The sequence below is a fragment of the Uloborus diversus genome, chromosome 10 (genome assembly GCF_026930045.1).
Source record: "Uloborus diversus isolate 005 chromosome 10, Udiv.v.3.1, whole genome shotgun sequence".
Taxonomy (NCBI): Eukaryota; Metazoa; Arthropoda; class Arachnida; order Araneae; family Uloboridae; genus Uloborus; species Uloborus diversus.
The window spans coordinates 82,369,669-82,393,199 of NC_072740.1; the positions used below are offsets into that span (position 1 = coordinate 82,369,669).

Consider the following 23,531-nt stretch of genomic DNA (forward strand, 5'->3'; position numbering starts at 1 on the left):
TGCATATTAAAGCACTAATTATGCAATACAGGGTATCCGAGAAAGATCCGTTCAACTTCAAAAATTTATTGAAAAAGAAACAATAGGGTTACAGTGAAACTAATTAGTACATTAGATAGAATAACTCAAAAAGTTTTTCCCTATAACTTAAGTTATTACCTTAGGAAATTTCTACATGAGACCCTTTCGTAGCACGAACAATATCAAGACGATAATTCAATTCCATCCACGACCGTTTCAGCATGCTAACATCAACAGTAGCTACAGCTGTTTGGATGTTTTGTTCCGTTGTGTTTGCGTATCGGATTTTGTTTCGATAAACCACGTAATACATTGAGCTTTCTTCACGCGATCTGCATTGAAATAACTAAAATGCTTTAATATTCCTTTGCGTGACATGTAGTGCCACATATGGTCAGACACATACTGCAGAAAAAACTTCGAGTTATTCTATCTAATGTACTAATTAGTTTCGTTGTATAACCCTATTGGTTCTTTTTCAATAAAATTTTGAAGTTGTACGGATCTTTCTCGGACACCCTGTATAATATACATATTATCACACAGAAATAAATATGTTTCACAATCAAAAGTGAATTATTCTGCAGCAGGTGAATTATCCTGCTTCTAGCTTCATGGTTTGCATAAAACTGCATTTTCAAGAGCAATTTGGCTTTTTTTTGTGAATACTAATTTTTATTCAAAAGCTTTGAACTAAGACGGAAAGAGAAAAAACTGTTCAAAAATTTAATTTTGTCTAAGAATTTTTTGTTTGCAAGGTAGAACAAAGGGCTTTTTTTTAACTGCAAAACTTACTGTTCACGTCTGAAAAGATGTGCTGTTTATAGAGAGTTGCATTATATAGGTCAGCGTTTTGAGGTATTCTACTGTCAGGCCCGTGTCCATAAAGGGAGAGTTTTGGCTTCAATGTTTTTCTTTCTTAGCCGCATTTTCAGTAAAATACAACAGTGCCAAACAGTTCTCGGTAACCTTTACCACAACATGGCAATTCTTCTCACAAAGCTGATCCATCATTTTGGAGCACAATATTTTGGAGATCCAAGATCCTCAGGTTTTGGATCTTGGAAGCTGAAAATTTGCATAGGTTAGTTTCAAAGACATCTCTACACTTCTATAAAATTTCATCCCATTCGGGGATGATCAAGAAAAGACAATTTGAAAAATCAGGTCAACTGACATGGAATCACTCTGATATAACATTGAGACAATTCACATGAATCTTTTGTTATTTTTGACTTAATAATGATCATAAATTAATACTATATTTTAGGAAGAGGATTGCAATTGGGTAAAAGATTGAGTTCAAAATTACAGTAGAATTTGCATATACACTACTCAGTAATAAACTTTTATAAGTAAACAAACTTAAGGCTCAAAAGTAAAAATTAAAATATAACGTTAAAAAATTTAAAAAAGAAACAACAAAAGATGCAGTGAAATATGCATAATGTTTATATAAGAGTGATTCCACATCAACCTGACCTGACTTTAAAAGCTGCTTCTGTTCGATCATCCCCGAATAGGATGAAATTTTATAGAAGTGTAGAGATGTCTTTGAAACTAACCTGAAGCAAATTTTCAGCTTCTGAGACCCGAATCCTGAGGATCTAGGATCTCCAAAAAATCATGCTCCAAAATGGCGGATCAGCTTTGTGAAATGAATTGCCATGTTGTGGTAAAGGTTGCAGAAAATGTTATTACACTGAAGGGATGAAATTTTGGGAGCTTAAAGTACATTTAGCTCTGTGTTTGTTCTACTATTTATAAGTTTGAGTTCATAAGATTTTGAGTAGTATGCATATAAACTCGTGAAAAAACTCTTTTATACGGAAATCATCATTTTTGAGACCATTTAATTAAGTAAAAGGATTAGATCTCATAGTTTTCTGACATGAGTCAAAACCTACACCACCAAAAGCATAATTACAGCTCTTGCTCAAAGTTATTGACTCAGGCGTTTTAGAGTAATTGATATAAAACTTTGATTCTTTTTGTTTCAAGTTATCAACTTTGACACTGCATAATTAAAAAAGCTGAGTAGTTGCCATGGGTTTCTAACTTGGACCTTAAACTACACCACTAGGACTATAGCTACAGCTGTGTCACAAAGTTGTTGACCAGTTGTGCACAAAGTTATTAACCTCTAAACTTGGCCATTTAAAAAAAATTATCGACTTTGAGACCATTTAACTACTAAAACCAAGAGAAACAAATGCTATTTTATGTTTTTTTCAATACTATACTGTGGTGAGTAGTTAATCATATACTTATTTCCAAGGTTACTCACGGCTTTAGCAGATATCTGGCCCAAACAAGGCAAAAAAAGTAGCAGTTTCAATTGACCTTTGCCCTCAAAGCCATGAGTGAGCCACCAAAATATTTATGCTAGCATGTACCTAGTATCAAGTAGTATACACATTTAAGAGAATTGGCTTGGTTCACTCATTGCTTTTGAAGCAAAGCAATTATATATTTAGCTTTTTTTTCACGACCTTAATCTTTGACCCCTACTCAAGGACAAACAAATCAGTTTTTTAAAAAAAGATACTTCACTTTTTCTTATCATAGTACCATTAACACATCCTAAAATTTTTACGAAAATTGAAGACATCAACTATTAGCAGCTTTTAAAAAAAATGACGCTTAAGGACGATTTTTTGTTGTCTCTTGAAAGTGATTAAATAGAGAATCAACTGTATCTGTAGAAATTAAGAAACATGATTATTCTCTTTCATTATAACGATCACTAGTTATCCTAGTTACACCTGATCTGCTGAATCTTTATGCAAAATAAATTGTTTCCTTATAAAAGTAACAGCTAAAATCGTTTTTATCACTTCTTATAGAGAACACTGTACACAAATAATAACCATACCTTTTTATTGCTTAATTCTCCAGAAAAGGCCATATTTTTTTCATGAAAGCTGCTCACATAGCGAGTTAAAAGCTTTGCTTTTGGTTCTGAAGTTGTAAAATATGCACTTGTTAATGGAAGGCTTAAAGAATGCCTAAAACAAAGAAGAGAAAAATGTTTTATCTATACAAATTTACCTCTGAAGGATTTTAGAATATACTTTGCTTTCCCAAAAGGGAAGAAAAAGTGAAATGCGCCTCTGAAAAAGTAGTTTTACATTTAATCTAAAGAAATATTTTGTTTTCTTGTTAAGTGTTTCCAAGTTTGCTTTGTACAGTATTGCAATATGTGGCCAAGCGTCGACAAGCTACAAAATGAACTAGTGTATGATCCTAAAACAGCTTTTTCCTTCAATGCTCAGCTAAATTGCTCCAAATGTACTCCAAATGTCCGGTGATGTTTTTATTTACTTTGAGCTGCTCATATAATAAACTATACCCAGCCGATACAAAATGCAAGGGGAAGCTTGAAGCCAATGGATATTCGGCTTTGCTCAAGGTGTTGATGCATGGTTGGATTTACCCCATGTTTTCTACACTTAGGGTTATCATAGCATAGCCATGCTTCATTGCAAGTTACGATAAGATGCAAAAATCCTTTTCTTTTTTGCCTTTGAGGCAATTTGCGTATGTGAAATGATGCCATTCAACATCTTTCATCTTTAACTGGTATGGGACCCAATGATTATGGAAAGAATAGGATATTTGAAAAATTAGGATTCCAGGTCTCCCAATGAATTCAGATGTGCAGGAGGTAATACCTCCTGCACGTTCGAAGCACTTTTGAATTCGTTGGGAGACTTGGAATCCTATTTTTTCAAATATAAACCTTGAATTGGCCACTAATGAAGAACTCCCCACTACTGGTGTATTTACCTTTTATTTTACCTTTTAAATATTTTCATATGAATGTAATAATGTTTTTATATACAGTGGCTCCCAAAAGTGTTCGTACACCTATGACTTTCAATGAAATAGGACCCTATCCATTGGTTGGAATTATTATTTCGGTATAGGTATTTAATTATAAGATCTATGATCAATTTTCAACAAAACTACATGAAATTTTTTAACAAAAATATTTAAACTTAATTTTTTTAAAATCAAAAACCAAAAAATGACAGAAATTTTATCTCACAAAAGTCTTTGTACACTTTAAAAAATGTCTATATATTATTGAATAATCTAACTTTTTATTAAGTAATTATTTAGTAGAATATCATGCATTATCAACAACACCTTTTAAACATCTGGGAATAGATTTCATTCTTTTTTCTTCCTTTTTTTTCGCATAATTTCTGAGTAAGTGTTCAACCACACTTCGAGTGTTACTGTTTCTAGCTCTAATTTTATTTCAAAAATGTATTTTTGTAATCTAGCCTTCAGATATCTCTAAATATGTTACATTAAGTTCAAATCTGGAGATTGAAGGGCTATTTTCTAAACTTTAGGACAAGTTTTGAGGCACTAGACGCAAACGTTGAAAGCTGTGTGCTTCTTATCTTGCAGTTGTTTCTTCAACATCTGAATAGCATTCATCCCAGCATGCATCGAGCAGAAAGAATCTGCGAAACGACACATTTGAAGGAGGAACTGAAACACTTTGAGCTAGCATTTCAAGCCAATGGATTCACTAGAGGAAAAATTAGAAGAGTCCTTCATCGAAGGAGGTTCCAAAATAACGAACAGAAGTCTACCCCATCTGAACCATTAGGGAAAGTATTCTTACCCTATCTACACAGAGTTACTGACCGAATTGGAAAACTCATTGAAAAACACAACATCAAGACCATTTTCAAGCCCACCACTCAACTTAGGAATTGTTATCGCCTGGTGAAGGACCCCCGTGACCCTTTCTCCACATCTGGAGTTTGCAAAATTCCGTGCTCCTGTGGATCAGTTGATGTCGGAACTACGAAGCGCAGCATCAAGACACGCCTTTCTGAGCATGTTGGTCATTGCCGTTTAGGAAACTATGATAAGTCAGCCGTAGCCGAACACAGCCAACAAGAAGGAGTCCATAACATCAAATTTAAAGACACAGAAATCTTGGCTACAACATCTCATTATTTTGCCCGTCTTCATCGCGAAGCTATAGAAATTTTCAAACACCCCTTTAATTTCAACAGAAAAGAGGAGAATTTCAATTTACTAAAAACATGGCACCCTACCCTTAGATCCGCTCGCCACAACAGTCTAAAACATACTGTGGTCCCATCCAATCAGAAACCGGTAGGCATCACGGCTTGTGAATCCCATCCAATCAGGTACTAGGATCACCCAGCGGCTTGAATCTCATCCAATCAGGAACCTTATTCCACCAGCGGCTTGAGAACGCCTCCCAATCAGGACCAGCAGCCCAGCAGCAGTTTGCTTAAATACCGGAGCCACCGAAGCCAGGAATCAGTCTCACCAAACTCAAACCACTGATGATGGATGCAGCAAAGCAAGCCAAAACATCTGGAATTTCTACTCCAATTAGACCACAGCCAATAAGCCCGGAAATGTTATCTCCCCATATTGACGCCGGCCGTGAAAGCCTTAAACAGTATTTAGCATGATTTATTATTTCATCAAAAAACTCCAAACTACCAAGTCCTGATGCTGATATGCACCCTCGCACAAGAACCCCTTCACCGTCCTGATAAACTGACCCAACTAAGTTTTTAAGATCAAGTTCCTCATTTTTTCTTCTATTGACAATTATACAACAATTTGACCAAAAATGTTGAATTTAATTTCATCTGTAAGTAAGACGTTATTCCAAAACGTTTTGGAGCTTATTTATCATTTTTTTCGCGACAAAAAGCGTAAGCTTTCCGTTTTTTGCACGAACAAGAAATGTCTGCGGGAAGAGTTCCCATTTAATCCAGTTAATCAGAGAACTTGGCGAACAATTTATGGTGAAAATTAAATGTAAGTTTTTACATTTAATTCTGCAGAAACTGTTACAGCACTCAAATGTGTATTTTTTATAAATTTTTTAACTGTAAATCTCCGATCATGCTTTGTCAACTTTGCCGGTTGACCTTTTCTTGCCTTGTTTTCGGTCCAATTCTTTTCTTTAAAGCATTTTATCAAGCACTTTACTATAGAATGGAATAAATTAACTAATTTAGAGACTTTTCAAACCAATTTACCTCCACTGTGAGGAAAAAATTCAAATTTTCGAATGGTGTTTGTGGTTTTTTACGGACACCAGCCATTTTAAAGTAATAAGCACAATATTAAGGAATAAATAAACAAAAAATTAAAGCCAAATGACTCTTAAGGGTCAACACAATGCAAAAATAATAAAAAAAGACATAATTTTAATCATGAATTTATTCGAAAATATTTGAATGTACAAGGACTTTTGTGGCGTATTATTTTTCTGTCTCTTTGCTTTTTGACCCATTTCAAAAAGAAGATCCGTTAATATTTTGAAAAAACCACATGGTTTTATTTAGAATTACATAGGAATGACGTGAAAAAATATTGGACAAAATATTCGAATTCAGTTTCGCGTTATTTTAGATTTACTAAAAAATTTTAAAGTGTACAAACACTTTTGAGAGCCACTGTATTCAACCATACAGTTTACTAAGTCTTGATAATGTTAATTTTCAATGCATAGCATTCAGAGTATGTTCAAACTATTCACATTTAGCTTTTACTTGTAGGATACATTTTATTTTTAGTTTATTTTTAAGTTGTATGTGAAACATTTAGTTTTAGTATAATTGTGCAGCAGTTTTTAGCACATGCGTCCAATTTACCATATTTCTCATTAATACACAACACAAAGTACAGCCATTGATAGAAAGTACAAAGCTGTTAGTATAAATATGTTTTATTGCAATGATTGAAAAGTTGTATATTGAATAATAATAAGAAGCATTGAATTATCTGTCAACTTTTTGTAATTTTACAAAATATATGAGTCTATTCCAGAAAATACAGCACAAATCTGTGTTCCCAGAAAATTCTTACTTTCTTTTTTTCTTCCAATTAAAAAGTAGTCTGAAGACTTTCTCCTGAATCAGCATCAGCTGTTTCTGCTACCAGGTAAATTAGCATAAAAAATCATATTTAGACTCATCAAAAATAGTTCTTACATTTCATTTTTTTTCTTTTTAAACCACTTATCTTTTTCTGTGATAAAAATCCTTTCTTTTCATTTTTGAAGCTTCTTATGAATGTCTCAAACTCTTAGACTTTAAAATGGTTATTTCTCTAAATGCATACCTTTATATATTCTAAAATTTATATGCATTTCTGAAATTATTTTCCTATTTTGAAATGCATTACTATTTATCATTATAATTTGGGCTAATAAGCAATTGATAAACAGCTTTTTTTTAAATGATCGAGAAACCAACAAAAATTCAGATATCTAGGACAGCAACAGTACCAAACATTCTAAACAATTTTTTTCTACTATAGAATATTCAGGAAACATACTACTTCAATGTAAAAATTAAACGTAATTTGCTTTGGATAAATTCACGCAAGTTTATGTTTAAAATTGTTCCTTCTTAAAACTCATAACTTGACATTCAAGCAGAACTTACTTTTTATTTAACAAATGCTGGAATTTTAGTGTTCAAGAATAAGTTCGAATGCAGTGCAAATATCATAAAATTAGCACAGATATATGACTTTTGAAAATCCATGTTATTCATAAATAGTAAGGAAAACAAAATATTATGAGAAAATCTATGAGTATTAAAACAACAAGAATTATTGTTTGCTATTTTTTTTTAATCTGAGACACTATTACTAACTTACTGGTGCTAATTTAAGTAAATTATTCTTCAAAACAGTGCCATTAGTTATTTGGTTCATGTGAAAAGAAAAATAATGGGCAATGATTTTAAGAAAGAACACACATCAAAGTAAAGTAACTTATGAGTCAGTTTTTAACACACACACACATTTATTTAACAATTTGTCACATTTATTGTAAGTTTTGAACTGGACCTGTTCCTGCATTATATATGTTTTTATATTTATACATACACAGTTGAACCTGCCAATCTCGAACGTTGAGGGTTCAGAAGGTTTGTTTTTTTTTTTTCAAGAAAGACAGGTTTCGAGAGCTAGAGGTTCCGATTTTTGCATTTAAATCTAGCTACTATGAGTTGTTCAAGCAATGCAAACGCTGTCAGTGAACTGAATAAAAATATACAAAAAATTTAAATTAATTAAATAAACAATTTATAATGATTTAATACAATATCATAGTACATACCTCAATGGAAAAAAAATCTGTTAACAAAGTTTGATGATTGACAGTCTTTGTTTCATCAGCAATTTCTTTTCATTTTGCAATTGCTGTAAATTCTACTTTTAATTCTTAATTCTATTACCTGCCCCCTATTCTTTCACTTGGCCTTTTTTGCTTCGCAGAAGAAATAATAGCACCATGTGTCCAGTTTGTCAACTTGAAGTGACACATTTCATATCCCCTCACCTCATAATATTGTGAGCCAGGCTGCATCAATTGCATTCGCTGTCTCCCCTGACCCTGACAGAGGCTGGGTATTAATCTCCATTATTTTTTATTTTAGGGCTAATCTCCTGCCTACTTTTGTTCCTTAATCAGCGAAAATAAAACAAGGTTGTACCTCAAATTTCTGTTAAAGCGAATTTTGAACTTCAAGAAATAAAGGTTTTATGATGTATTTGAGAAAAGCAGGGAAAAAACCATGAAAAATTCAGATTACTGGGAAATTTAAAAAATTGAAATATGTAGATTTTCGAGATACACAAGTTTTGAGATAGACAGGTTTGACTGTATATATACACACCTCACAGCATAAAAATAACTTCTATTCAGGAAATTTACACAACAAAGGAGCTAAAATAATATACTACCTCTCAATGGTAACCTCTTTTTCTGTGTTATGAGACATAACATCTAATTTCTTTGCAACAGGTTTTTGTAATTGCTGTCTCAAAAGATTCTTGATGACAGTATTAGAAAGAGTTTTTTCAAATGCTGGGGCTGAAAATTTCAGTATATTAATAAAAATTGCATAGATAAACAATATCACTTATGCACTTATTTGAAAATAAAGACAAAATAATTTCTACCTAACATATTGTTGAATAAATCTGATCTAATGCATGAGAAACTTGAAATATTTTCTAGTTCTTGAAAGGAATTATTTTTGATTGCAGTTTGCTGTTTAGATGAAGCAGTTTGAGTTGAGGAGTTAACTACAGCACATTTTATTTTTAGCATTTCTAAATTAGCATACACAGCTTCTGGCTTTTCATGATTTGGTTCATCTGGAATGGGGGAAAGACATCTGCAATAAATAAAAAAATAAATAAATAAAAGGTTCTTACTTTAAACACTAGAGTTCATCTCCAGATTTCTGGCATTTGTCTGGGGAGCAAAATCATTTGATAGCAAGAGAATTCAGGGATGCTAAAATCAAGCATTGTTGAAACAATTTTTGTTCATGAAGCATCATATTTGTTTACAACTTTGCAAGTGACATGCACATAAAATAACTTATTTTTGTAGTTGGCAGATGGTCATCAATAGTATTTTTAATGACTTTATGCAAGACAAAAACAGGAGGGAGGGAGAGTGACCAGCCAGTCCCTGTTTTCCTTTTCTATTTATTTCAAGCCAATACAGTTCAGTGTGCTCCTTTTTTTGTTGAATCAAAAAAAATAGTTTGACCTAATGAAACTTAATTTCATTAAGTCAAAAAAGAACATTTTTAGATTCAACAGAAAAAGCCAGAATTCTGGCAGAAACTGGAAAAATCTCATCTCTGATTATAAAGATAATGTAATTGTTTTTTCAGGTGAAATCAAAGGCTCGCAACAAATTTTCAGATTGTCCCTTGCTAATATTTTTTAATTAATAAAAATTGCACTGCTACTGAATATGGAAATAAAAAAAAAAGCATAGTGAACATCAAATTTGAAAAAAATTGGATTGCTATAGTAGAAGTAAAACCTCAATTTTGAAAATGAAAGGCATCAAAAGTAGAAAACCGTTAACAAAATAATTTAAACAAGTAAATTATCTCCGAATTGCATTTTACAGGTCTACAGATTGAATAATGTTATGACAAAAATTCCACTAAATTATGAGAAAAAAAATTGTGTTTTCCCATCATGATTATACAGCATTACAAGCATTGAATGAACGTGCACACGTGACAGTAGTATAAGAACTTTAAAATCCTGAAAATGTCATCACAGGAAAAAAGTTTGAAATTAAATAAAAGTAAGGAGGAAGAAAAAAAAAATCATTAAAATTGAAATATTTATTTTTTATTTCATTATAAAAATAAGGGTACATACTCAACTAGCCAAGAAAAAATCCCGACCTTTACAGGTTTTCCTGAGTACATCAAAATAGAATTCCAGGTCATCGCTTTGTGTAAAACATGTGTCACAACATTCGTATGTAGTTATTGCTAAACCTTCTAACTGACCACAGGTAGATTAAATGTTTAGACTCTTTAAACAGAATTCCATTTTTTGTTTGGTAAAATTATGAAAAATCTACTCATTATCAGTGGCGTAGCTAGACCCGACTTTCGGGGGGGGGGGTTACTTCTTTATATATATATATATATATATATATATATATAATCGCTTGGAATTTTTTTCCATTTCTTCTTTTTTTTCTTTCTCTTCTCTCTTCTTTTTCTCTTTTTTTTTGAGTCTAACGTTTCGGGGGGGGGGGGGGGGGGTTGTCCCCAAACCCAGCCCCCCCCCTTAGCTACGCCCCTGCTCATTATCTTTTAAAAATGCAATAAGCATCAATTCCAGTTCTTTTAACTAGTGTCTTGCTTTCATTAATTACTGAAATTTAGAACATGTATAATTTTACTAGTTTTTATAAGGCATTTATTGCATCAGATTGAAAAATACAGGTGAAAAAGGGAAAAAAAAATCAATTATTCATTGCAATTGTTTTAATTATAAAATACACATCATTTGTTTAGTTCAGAAATAATAACCTGAGAATAACACATATAGGTTTTAAATATTTTAATATTTTTGAAAGAGTTGTAATGTTAATGGAATTAGATAAGCTACTAAGATTTGAAACATAAATGATTTAAAAGAAGAAAATACACAGAGCAAAACACCCTTCTTGTCAATAGCTAAGAAAATATAAATGAAAAATAATTCTAATGTTTCATTACTAGACAAAGTCAACAGTTTTATGAATTCTACTTTTTGCATATAGTTTCAACTTTCCAAACTTTTTAATTTTTTAAATTTTACATTTAACTGTTGATGTATTGTAAAAATTTCGCTTATTCTTTTGCATCAAAAGAAAACATCAAATGAATAAGAAAGTTTTTTAAAACATGTTGCAATCATTTGATTTGATACAAGTAGTACTTGAAACATCAAATGATTGTATTAAAGTATTAACATTTTGATGGGCAAGCTTATTGCACTTCAATTGCAACAGAAATATTTAGATTTTTTAGAAAGAAAAAAAGGTTTTCGAAAAATAACTTTACAAAACAGAAGCAATTATTTCATATCTGCTAAATTAAAAAAAAATTAAGGTGTGAAATGGTTTAAAAAGTGTTGCATAGTACGTTTTAATTCAGAGAACATTGTGAATGATGCTAAGCAAAGGTAAGAGAAGAGAATAAGAAAGAATAAGAGTTGTACAAAAGTTAAAACTTGGAGATTTGAAAGCTCCATTTCTCAGAAGAACCCTGTGACAAGTCAGTCTTTGTAATAAAATATGTTCTGAACATACCATCCTCTATAAGTTGACCACCTAAGTATTGCTCTGCAAGTGGTCAACTTACACAGGTTTCACTGTACTCCAGCAAGATAACGCAAGGATAAAAACTACATAAACAAATAATTTAATCTTATTTTCAAAAATAGTGCTAAGGGCCTTGCTCTCAGTCTCTTCTGGGCATGAAAAGCTTCAAGGATGGCGAAGTACACTTAATGTGTCTCCCCTAATGTATTACAAATAAACATTATTAATATAAAGAAGATGACATTATTAGAAGCAAGTGAAATAGGCAAAACACTAAAACTAATTATGCACACAAAAATAAATAATACATGCACACATGCAAAAAAAAAAAACATGTGCATGGAATTTATATAAAAAAAAAGGAATTGTAGCAGTACCATTCTGTACATGATATAATTTCAGTAATAAAAAAACTATGAATTTAGACTAATTAAGATCCCAAGTGACAAGACTAAAAATTTCTTCATTATGCACTCAGAAATATTCACCCTCAGTTCCCAATCTCCAAATGAAAAAGAATGAATAAAAAAGAACAAAACAAGAAAAGAAACAAAAGTAATCATGAACTTTCATACCCCTTTGAACCATACATGTACTTTCATGGGGGAATCTCAGTCATCTCGAAAACATATATATATATATTAGGACTCGACCGATGCATCAGCGCCGATGGTTCAACAATTTAGCCATCGGCATCGGCATCCGATGCTAATTTGCAGGAAACATCGGCCCATCGGCCTTAAAATACATCGAAAAGCCGATGGATTTGGCCGATGTTTTTGAGAGAAAAAAAAAAGGACAAATTCTGTTTTACTTTTTAATACATAAGAAAGGGAGTTATTGTTTTCTTATAGAATTTTTTACTTGAATTTCAGTATGAATTTCTATTTTAGTCACCCCTGAAGGAATTTTTAATTTTGCATTCAGGTACAAACAAGTTAATTATTGCGTTGTTTCTTGCAGCTAGATGTACGTATATATCTCTCATAAGTCATAACTCAAAAATGGGTAAGCTGTAGAAGGTTAAATTCTCACATGTGAGGTGTGCGTACGTTCCAGTTGTGCACTTCCCTTTTGTTTTCGATCGGGTGCTCTGAAAAGCCAGTTTACTCATTTTTTGCAGCTATTAATTACATATTTCATCATTTGGTGATATATTGCCGAATTGGAGAACATGGAAACAAATATGAGATGGCAAAACCGGTTTTTGGGTCATTTTGTTAGATTCCCGTTGAACCGAGGGTAATTTTTAATTTTCTTGATATTTGTAATAGGAATCACAGTAATGCAGTCTTTTCTGTATCGCTTCGGTGGAGTTACAAGTTTGGGGCCCGTTGAAATACATTTTGGGGCCCTATTTCTCTATCACAGAAGTTGTAAAACATTTATCATAAGCATTTTTGTAACTCCAACGGTGCCCCTATGGTTATGGGGCCTCTCGCGCAATTTCAACAATTGCTAAATTTTAAATCCGCCACTGCACGTCAAAACAAACTCGGGTGCAAGTTTTAAAAGGTTTTTTCTGGCCATGTTTATGATTATTTTGAACTCTATTTTTACGACTATTTTTTCAATTTCCGAGAACACTTGCGTGCCCCTCCTCCCACTCCCTCAATTTCTGAAATTAAACTCTAGCTGTACTTCTGAGTTGTTTAAAACTAACACCATTCATAAAATTAGAGATTTGTTTTTCAAACTTTATCTATTGTTTAGAAAGAATTTAGAGCATTAATGTAAGAAATTGATTAAAGACGTTTTGAATGGTGACATAATTCGGAAATCAAAGGGACTTTTGAATTTTTTCTTCGGAAGTGTTGAAGTAGATTCAGAAACTCTTCCGAGGCGTTGGTGGTAGCGGTTCTGTACTAAAAAAATGAGGCCGAAGTTGGGGCCGAAGTGTGAGTTACTCCAAAATCAGAGGGTGACCCCCCCCCCCCCCAAACCCTCCCTCTCTCGTTTCAAGCATTTCTTAAATATTTAGCGATTATTTATTTCGGTCAAGAAATGTCATTTTGCGTATTTCTCATACTTGTTTCACCTATATTTCGTAATGCGCCATCTTTTTTGCATCATTAATAGCGATCGATTGTTTTTTTCTGTTGTAAGTAACTATTTTTATGTATTTATATAAAATCAATGAATAAGTTATTTTCGTTTTTTATAGAATAGTTTCAAGGATTTTCTATTATGCAATTTTTTAAATTTCAGAAAATTATTGTTAAATTGAAAAATTTAATTTGAACTTGTTTGTAAAGCTTCATAAAAGATTAAACAATCAAATTGTTCAATAATATGTGCAAACAACAGATCAAGTATTATATTTATTCAGTTATTAACTTAATGCAAATATTGAGTTTGTTTATTGTAGCTGCGTTTTAAGAACCTCGCTCTTTTCATGGGTATTTCTTTTTTCAGCAAAACGTATGTCACTGTTATAGATTTTATGAATAATGCAAACTTTTCTATTCATAAATTTTAAATAAGTACAAAAATATTTCTATCATGATTTAATATTGTAATTTATCTGTTATCTTTTTCGTTTAATTTGATGACTAAAAAATGTCTACATGCAATCTTTTCAATTTAATTGCGTAATTTGTTGACAGTTTCATAGTTTATTCTTTTCTCTTTTTTTTTTGAATGATTAAACAACATAATTTAATGTTTTTAAACTATTTTTAATGTACCTAAATCCATACATTATTACAATATTACTGAAATCTTAGTTATATGTTCAATTAAAAAAAAACAAAAACAAATCAATAGGTTAATTAACAGTCTCTTTGTTTTTTTTTCTTTCTTTTTTTTTTTTGGCTGTTGTTCTTTCTCTTTCATCATACAGCTGTCAAAAAAGTAGAAGCATAACTACACCCTATACAAATCGTACGTAGTACGATCCAAAAGTTCAGGGACAAGCTGTATAAAACCTTACCCAGAATTGTTCACATTACCGAAGCACATCCACCTTCAAAAGGTCACCTTCAGGGATTATGTACTTCTGCCAGTGTTCATATAACTTTTGGAATCACTCCTTGGAGCCATTTTTCGCTACCTTCTTATGATGCAGCTTTATCTTCTCCTGACGGAAGAAAGTGGCGTCCATGCAAATGTTTTTTTGCTGGGAACAGGTAAAAGTCACACGGAGCTAAGTCCGACGAAACCTTATGTTATTTGTTTGTCATATCAGAGTATTGACTAATCGAACCGTGCATCCTCAACATGAAAGTTGCCTTCGTCCCCACGATGAATTTAAAGTAGCAGCGCAAGAGGCCTTTTAGGAGGTTGCGAAAAATGTCTTCCAGGAGTGCTTCTAAAAGCTATACGAATGTTGGCAGAAGTGCATAGTCGTCCAAGGGTATTTTGTAGATAGTTGTGCTTTGGTAATGTGAACTATTCAGGGTAAGGTTTTATACAACTTGTCCTCGAACTTTTAGCTCATACTACGTACGTATGAGTTTTCAACTTACTACTTCATAACGTTTTTGAGTGACCAAAGTTTACGCGCATGAAGACATCACAAGGGAATTTGCTATAATTCACTGAGGAGGCGTTCAAAATGAATATTTTGGTCATCTATATGTTCTTAGGTACATATGCATGTACAGATGTGCCGAAAAAACTTGTGAAGTTTAAATTGGGTGATCGTAAAATAGAAATTTAGGTCAAGAAATTTGATTTTTCTTTTTTTTTTGCGATTATGATTCTTTATTCTCAGAAAGGAAGTTAAGTGAAATGACTCAGTGATCCTTTTAATCCCTGATAATCTTATCAATTTATTTCTGTTTGATTTTTTTTTGCCATCGGCCAACGGCATCGGCCATCGGCAATCGGCCATTTGGAGGAAAACAATCGGCCATCGGCCGTCTTTGAACAATCGGCCAACAATCGGCATCGGCCCATCGGCCAAAAAATGCCATCGGTCGAGCCCTAATATATATATATATATATATATATATATATATATATATAAACAGAAATATTTTATTCTTCCTTCCCTCTTCCATAATTCAGTCTGCTAGATTTATCTTACAATTACTCTAAACAAAAAAAGAAAAAACATATAAACAAAAGCAAATGAGCCCATTCAAATGCCATGTGCAGAACAGTGACTTGTTACATCAATAAATCTATAGAAGAGTTCAAAACAGAAATTGATGCCTGTACATAAAGGTCAAATACCATGAGATAAGACTGATAAATGTTGTAGCTATTTAGTGTCATTTTTATCTCTTAAAAGATTTAACTAAATCACTCAGTTTTGAAAAAGAATATGTGCAAAAAGCAGATGTGCAACTTCTGGACGTCAGCACCAATCAGATTGTAGCTCATTGCAGGGAAGTGCCACTGGGCTGATAAGAAGAATCGTTGCATCCTCAAAGGTGCGACCTTGGTCACGCATGCCACATAATGCTATGGAACGAATATTATTACATACGAACTTCCCTCGTACACACAGTACTTTTACAACACTGTTTTGTTATATGATGGAATGAAATTTGCGACTAGTATAACACGGATTTGATATTACACAGTACAAAATTAGAATTCCAATACTACATGGTTTTAATATAAAACACATTTTAAGAGGTTGAATTTCATTGTTGTTCAATATACTGTTTTTTTTATAAAAGGAGTTTCCAATCATATGGTTGACACTAAACAGTATGAATAAACAGTGTTGCATGAGGGACACCTATATCGAAAAACAAATGCGTAAACAATATCTCATCAAAATTCTTGAAATCCTGGAAAAATTTGTTAACAACTTACGTTATTGGTACTCAAAACATCTTAAGAGATAACAAATGTAACTTTCTCTATAGGAAGTTTCTCACGGCCAGTCCTCATTGCCCCAAATTTTGACAAGCTGTTTCATTTAGCGACAAAAAGAGAAATTGCTCACACTAAACTCGGGCAGCATTCTTTTTGGGGGCATATCATTGAGACATTTTATTGATTGACTGAGTTTGTTAAAATTTATTTCAAAGAGAGAGAGAGAAAAAAGATTATTTTTAATTATGGAAGTTCAATGAGAGGGGGGGGGGGGAGAGGAGCAGGGCCCAATTATGACAATTTCTATTTCTATGGTTAAATTATGATAAAAAAGGGTGAACAGTGGCATGGTAAATTTGTTTTGCTGAAATTATTTTTATTTATATTTCTGGTGCATGCAAGCTCTGTCAAAAGCAAGTGAGTGAGATCATTATTATGAAATAAATGTGTATTGCACAAGGCCAAAGAAATTATTGCTTAAGTTTTTTTTGTTTGAGGTGACAAGCAAGACAACTCTAACTACAGATAAAATATAATCATACATACGCTTCAAAAGGAACAAAATAAATGGTTCTTTTGATGTTTCCTCAAAGTATAAATGCAAATATTTTAAGCTGTTTGTAGATTAAAATAATACCTCAATTGAATATTGAATTTAAAAATGTTGGTTATTACTGTGGATTTGAAGCTTAGCATCTAGGTGTCTAAAAATAATCAATTATGTTACAAATATTTTTATTGGAAATTTGTTAGGTTAGAAATATTTTCCAGAGTTCTCAACAGTTTAAGCACGTTATTAAATTTAAAAAACAACGTAAATAAAGCAAATTAACACAAAAATACAACATATAGCTATTTCAAGGCTACGATGGAGCCTCTTCATCAGCGCAAAAAACTCAGCACACAACCAGAAAGTTGTGGGAGAACTGAACCCCAACCATGTGGACACTGGTATTTATACCAAACCGGTCCATCAAAAGGAATTCCCGACAGGAGACGACAACCAATCAATCAGCAAACTGTAGTTTGGTATAAATACCGGTGTCCACATGGTTGGCATTCAGTTCTGCCACAACTTTCTGGTTGTGTGCTGAGTTTTTTGCACTGATGAAGAGGCTTCATTGTAGCCTCGAAATAGCTATATGCTGTATTTTTGTGTTAATTTGTGCTTTATTTATGCCGTTTTTTTAATTTAATAATATTGCAGCTTAAAGCTTATTTGATCTTTTTTCATTTAGTTTAAGCATGTGATTACAGAAGATCTTGTGAGAGTTCAATATCATAAGAAACATTAACTTACGGTGGAGATGGCAGAGGTTCATTTGTTGGAATGATTTCAGAATGAGAATTAACAGGAGGAGGTGGTAAAGGCAAATCAGGACTAGCAGATGGAGTGCAAGAAGGCCTAATCATATTTTTCACCTTTTCTTCAATGAAGCACAGTTCTTCATCCTACATAGGATTTTTTTTTTAAATAACTCATAGCCAAGCAATTTACTTTTAACATGATATGTAGGAAAAAGTGGGGCGAAGTGAAATAGTTAAGGTAATGTGCCTTTTCAAAATGGACAAATTGAAAATTTGTTTTGAAAATCAGCATAAGGCAACAACAATATATTTTACAAGAAAATTTGCTTTGCAATGAAACATTATTTTCTGTTTTTGGTAGTAAATTTGTACCTTTGAGCAAAAGAGAAAATTTTCACTGTCTTTTCCATGGGGCAAAACAACTAAAATAAAATATTTTTCCAATGAAATATTTTATATTTAATTATTAAACCCTTTATGATAGTATGAATGAGTAAAAAAGAATGAATAAATAAGTTACAGATAATGAAACAATTAAATAAACAAAACAATGTATGAGAAAAAGATGAATGAATAAAATAGTAAATTAATAAGAAAATAAGCAAATAAATGAATAAATAAGTGAATTGTTAAATGAAGGAATGTATATGAATTAACCAACAAATGAATATGTCCGCAATTTAATAAATACTTGAATACATAAATGAAATGAACTATTTCACTTTGCCCACACCATGCATTTGACTAATTGTATAAAACATTTAAACTACAAAAAAGTTCTATTATTAAATAAATAATGCACCAATTACTAGTAGCTCTCAATTACTGTTTGAAATGTTAATAACAAGAACATTATCATTTTATAATAACAAAAATAGTTTTTGAATTGCAAAAAGAATATTTCAATATGAGTATCAACTAAGAAAATTTATTATATGATCATATACTTGTGTGGATCTACAGAGGTAACTTTTCTTAACCAAAAACAGCAAACATGTGTTACTTAGTTAAAATATAACCCCATAGGTGGAATAAAAACACGGTAAATGTTCCATCATTTCATTTTTCCAAGCAATTTTATCCTCCTTAGCCCTACATTCCTCTTTTTTTCATAAGCTGCAACAAATAACTTTAACAGGTATGGTCTTTACCAAACCCTGTGGCACGACAGCCATGAGGGTCAAGGTCTACTGTGCCCAATTTCGTTTTCTTGACCAGGAGCTCTGGGGTGCAAGGCAGATGTTCCGGTTAGGTGGTCAGTCTAAAGTGTTGTTCACTTATCGACCGTCCGTCCCATCCATCCCGTTTTTTTTTCACCCGAAACAGGTTTTTTTTTCCTGGTTGCCATGACAGCAAGCCATCTTGGACGGGACTGGTTTCGATCAGAAGAACCTTGATATCTGACGGCCGTCAAAAGGACAGCGTTTCATTGGTTTTCGCCAAGCAGCCTGCTCTTCTCTGTGGTGGGTGATTTCAGCCATGTGACTGATGTGCGGCGACCATATGTGAATGTTTCTCTGTTTTGTCAACAGTCGTCACGTTAAAAAAACTGGATGGACGGGACGGCGGCTGATAAGCAAACTGCCCTTAACGCAGAACCCCCAGTGTTTGGCTCCAAAGCACGCTTGGTACTCATTTTATCGACCCACTGACGGGATAAACAGCCGAGTTTCAAAAAAGTTCTCTAGTTTCAAAAAAATTTTTTAGAGACATTACCCATAGAAAAATAGAAATAAACAAATTAAATGGTTTGTTTTGAATAAATATTATTTCTTAAACAAAAGAAAAAGGGTCTTATCATTTTCAGTAGTACCTCCGAATAATGGTTAGTCATATGACTGGAAGTTTTATCTGTTATTGGAAGGATTACAATTACCAATTTTTCGTATTCAGTTAGTAGCAATTGAATAAATAAAAAAATTACAATATTTATTGAAAATGTATTATTATGCTCGGTGAGAATAAACATAATTGAGTTTCATTTTGTATTGCAAAAAATAATGATAACGTTTGAGTAGGAATCTAATTAAGTAAAGCATTTCATAAACTTTGAATTCTGTTTTATCATAGAAAATTTATTTCTCAATACAAATATTTAATTGTTTGCTGTTGCACCTCTCTTGGAAATTTCTTTCCTCAGAACCTTTTTTCTTAGCTGTTTACAGCAGGTTTTTTTTGATACCTCCTCCTTTTTTTTCCTTTTCAGATATCATTACTAGTCACAAGACCTTCGCCGCCCGAAGCAGGGTGGGGTATATCTAATATTATAGTTCACAATTATGTATTATTTTGTATGAACATATTACTAAATATTAGTAAATAACCATTTGACCATTGGGCAAGTAATAAGATGACCTCGTGAGTTTCAGCTGTAGAAAAAGATTTCAAAAGAAATGGGAAAGAAGGGAAAAAGGAAGGTGGGGGGACAAGTTTTGTGCAACAAAAAAAAGTTAAATTCATAAATTCATTACACAAAAAAACTTTTATTTTGCTGCAAACTTAAGAGGACACAAAGATTTAGCTTAGTTAATTCATATTTTGTCATCAAAATGTACTGGTAAATTCATGCTTATTATTTTATTTAAAAAATTTTAGTTTAGAAAAAAATAAATTGCATTTATTTTACTGCATGAACGAGCTTTAAGATCATACTCTTTAAATATAAATTATTTGAATAAAATTACAGAAAAAAAAAATTAAGGATGCAAATTTTTACACTAACGTATTTATTAAGAGTTAACATAATAATCATAAAAAAAAAATTTTCGAGTCACAAGAACAATAGTTTTGTTTTGCCAAAAAATTGGCAAAAATTTTCAATAATTCAGTAAACATTATAAAAAACCTTGCATACAAAACATTTTTAAGAGTCAATTTTTTTCCCTTTAAAATGATCACATCATTGGCATGCAAAAATCAGCAAACTTAATTTAAAATTCACATGTCAGCCTCACCAAGTAAAAAATTGCTGCTTCCGAAACTCATTTTAAGGAGGAGTTTCAAATTGCTGTTGCAAATTAAGTAATGATTTGGAATAGAAGAGCATTGCCACTTAAAATTGATTTTAATATAAATAAAAATGAAAATTGGTCATGTTTATAACCTTAAACATGAAGTTTCAACCTTAATTTACTTTACAAAACAAAAACTTGTGCACAGCAATGACCAAAACAAAAAATACCATGGTTTTTTTTTCTTATGTGAATAGCATGGAAACAATGAGGTGCTAAAACATCGTGCCAGAGCGAGTTTAACACGAGTTTAAGCAAGGAAAAGTTTGGGTGACACAAAATTGAGCACCCAATGGACCCTATTCACCTAACGTCACTGCGGGTATAAAGCATCACTGCAGTGCATTGTGGGAGGTGTAGCAAACAAAAATCAGTACTACAGAGCAGTAGCGGACTTTAGGGGGTGCACAGGGGGCACGTGCCCCCCCCCCCAAAAGGATTAATTAATTTCACTATTTTATTTATTACTTTTTAACTGACCTTTCCTTTGCACTTTTTTTACGTAGCTAATTAAAAAGAACACAAAACACACGCACACAGCATATTTTGAATAAAAGCATTTTTGTTTGCTAAAAAAGTATTTTTGGAGTCAGAGGCCCAGAGTTGCAGAATAGATTTAACTCATTGGCTTCAAATTCAAGAGACCGCAATATCGCGATTTGTCCATTAATTCTTCTTTGACGGAATCAATAATTAACTTTTTTTTTTTTTTTAATGTGTAGGCGCACCTAAAAGAGTCATTTTGATCTAGGAACCAATTTGCGAAGTAATAGATTTCTTTTTCAGCTAATAAAAGATGCAAAATGAAAGAAATCATGTGGTAGTTTCTTAGAAAAACCATGATTTCTAATAGAAACGACATGTAGTATCAATATGTTATCTCAACTGTATCATGACTAAGAACAAATCAGCAATTGTTTTGAAATTCACACAGAAATAGTTTCTAAATTCTTCAGTGAAACTTATATATGTTATGAAGTTATGATTAAATTAATTTTAAAAAACTCAAGAGAGGTATGGGTTTATTTAATAACCTTGCCGTCGTGTTATAATCATTATGACAATGTTCCTAGGTAAAGTCGCTCATTGTCTAGCATCTTGGTGACATTATATTGGGTTTAGTATTTAAATGGCTTGAAATGTTAAAGATGTATTCTGTCCACATTCAAAGTATATTAGTGTATAATATTCATGTACTTAGAAGTATATTCATTGACCTTAAGGAATCCTTAAAAAAAAATAATAATAAATAAAAAAACAGGCACATTTAAAAATAAAGTCGTCAAAACTTTGTTATGAAACATCGAAGGCGGGGGGGGGGGGGGATTCAATTTCCCGTGCCCCCTCCGAAAGATTTTTCTGTATCCGCCCCTGCTACAGAGTGTAATAACACTTGCTTTTATGTGACTCATAAACTCTTCTATTTAAAAAAGAGAGTTTTGGAAGTTTTTCACTAAGAAACGTTGTAAAAGAACAATGAACGATTTATTTAATACGAAATATTCCCTTTATAATCCTATTTTCATGGTTTTAAGCCTCTTTGGTTCCTCATTAGAAACATGGTGAAAACTCCAATTCTCTTTTTACTTTTCCCTTATCTCGGCATTTTTCATGCAGTCATAAGTCTGTATAAGCCCTAAGCATTTTCACAGTGTGGATGAAGTTCAGTAATCCTTAAATAAAAGGAGATTTTTTAGCACTACTAACACTGTAGTTGGTCAAAATACCTGCAGACCGACAGTTGAAGGGATCGTTGCCAAACCGTGAATAGTGTCCACAGGCAATTTTGTCTCTTAAAAAAAATTTCTTTCCCCCTCTATACTGCCTGAATTTTTTTGCATATCATTTTAAATGTGAGAGATTCTGTTATGCTCGGTGACTTTGCTAACCTACTATCCCGATAAATAAAAAAGAGGAGTTTGAAAACCTCAGTAAGTGGCATGAGGTTGGGTCATCTTGCAGTATGTAACAAGGCTAGTAGAAATGCTTTTCTAAATAATTTATGCATTGGAAAATTTATAAAAAGCAGTTCTCTCACCTCTTCAATATCTTTTTCATCTGCACATGTGTATAATTTCATAACTGTTCTGTTCTCCGAAAATTTCAAACAGGTGTTATTGTTGGTGGCTGAAAACTGAAGTATTTTTGAAAAGTAAAAATCAGTTATTGTTTTAAAACATTTCATCAATAAAACTGAACGTTTATAAAAACTTATTTCAAAGGAAAAAACCAAAGACAATTATTTCATACTGTGTTTGCTATTATTAATATTTTTAATTAATACAGTAAAACCTGTGTTAGTTAACCACTTGAAGTACAACACTGGCAACTAGAGTTCGCAACTTCTAGAGGTTGATGATATAGGACTAATTTTGTACATGACAAGAGCAGTCAATTTAGACAGGTGGTTAACAAACAAGGAGTAGTGAATTTTACAGGTTTTATTGTATTTAGAATGCTCACCAAGTTACGTTTTACTTGAGTTATTATTTGTAAAGCCCTGTTAAAAACATTGAGTCAATTAGAATATGTTGAAAAACTACAACCATTAGATAAATAATGCACCGGACTGTAGAATGAAGTGATTGAGAAATAAGCATAAATTTTAGTTCCTGGCTTTATGATGAAGAACACATTTTTGCATCATCAACAGCAAAACTGTTTCAGTAGCATTAGTAAGATATGAAACCCCCCTTGTTTCCTCAACATTGTATTCTTGATTTACATCACAAACCCTTGATGGAAATTCAGTG

The 23,531-nt window shown here is 32.3% G+C and overlaps 1 protein-coding gene across 1 annotated transcript in view; it reads right to left on the reverse strand.

Moving 5' to 3' along the window:
• The window catches only part of LOC129231388 (uncharacterized), a 64,068-nt gene that overhangs the window by 13,023 nt on the left and 27,514 nt on the right, over positions 1-23,531 (reverse strand). Inside the window, exons 4-8 of the mRNA XM_054865687.1 lie at positions 22,817-22,912; positions 17,760-17,911; positions 9,013-9,230; positions 8,794-8,923; positions 2,897-3,029 (exon numbers count right to left, since the gene is read on the reverse strand). Coding sequence (XP_054721662.1) covers positions 2,897-3,029; positions 8,794-8,923; positions 9,013-9,230; positions 17,760-17,911; positions 22,817-22,912 — 729 coding nt within the window. The remainder of the gene's footprint in view (positions 1-2,896; positions 3,030-8,793; positions 8,924-9,012; positions 9,231-17,759; positions 17,912-22,816; positions 22,913-23,531) is intronic.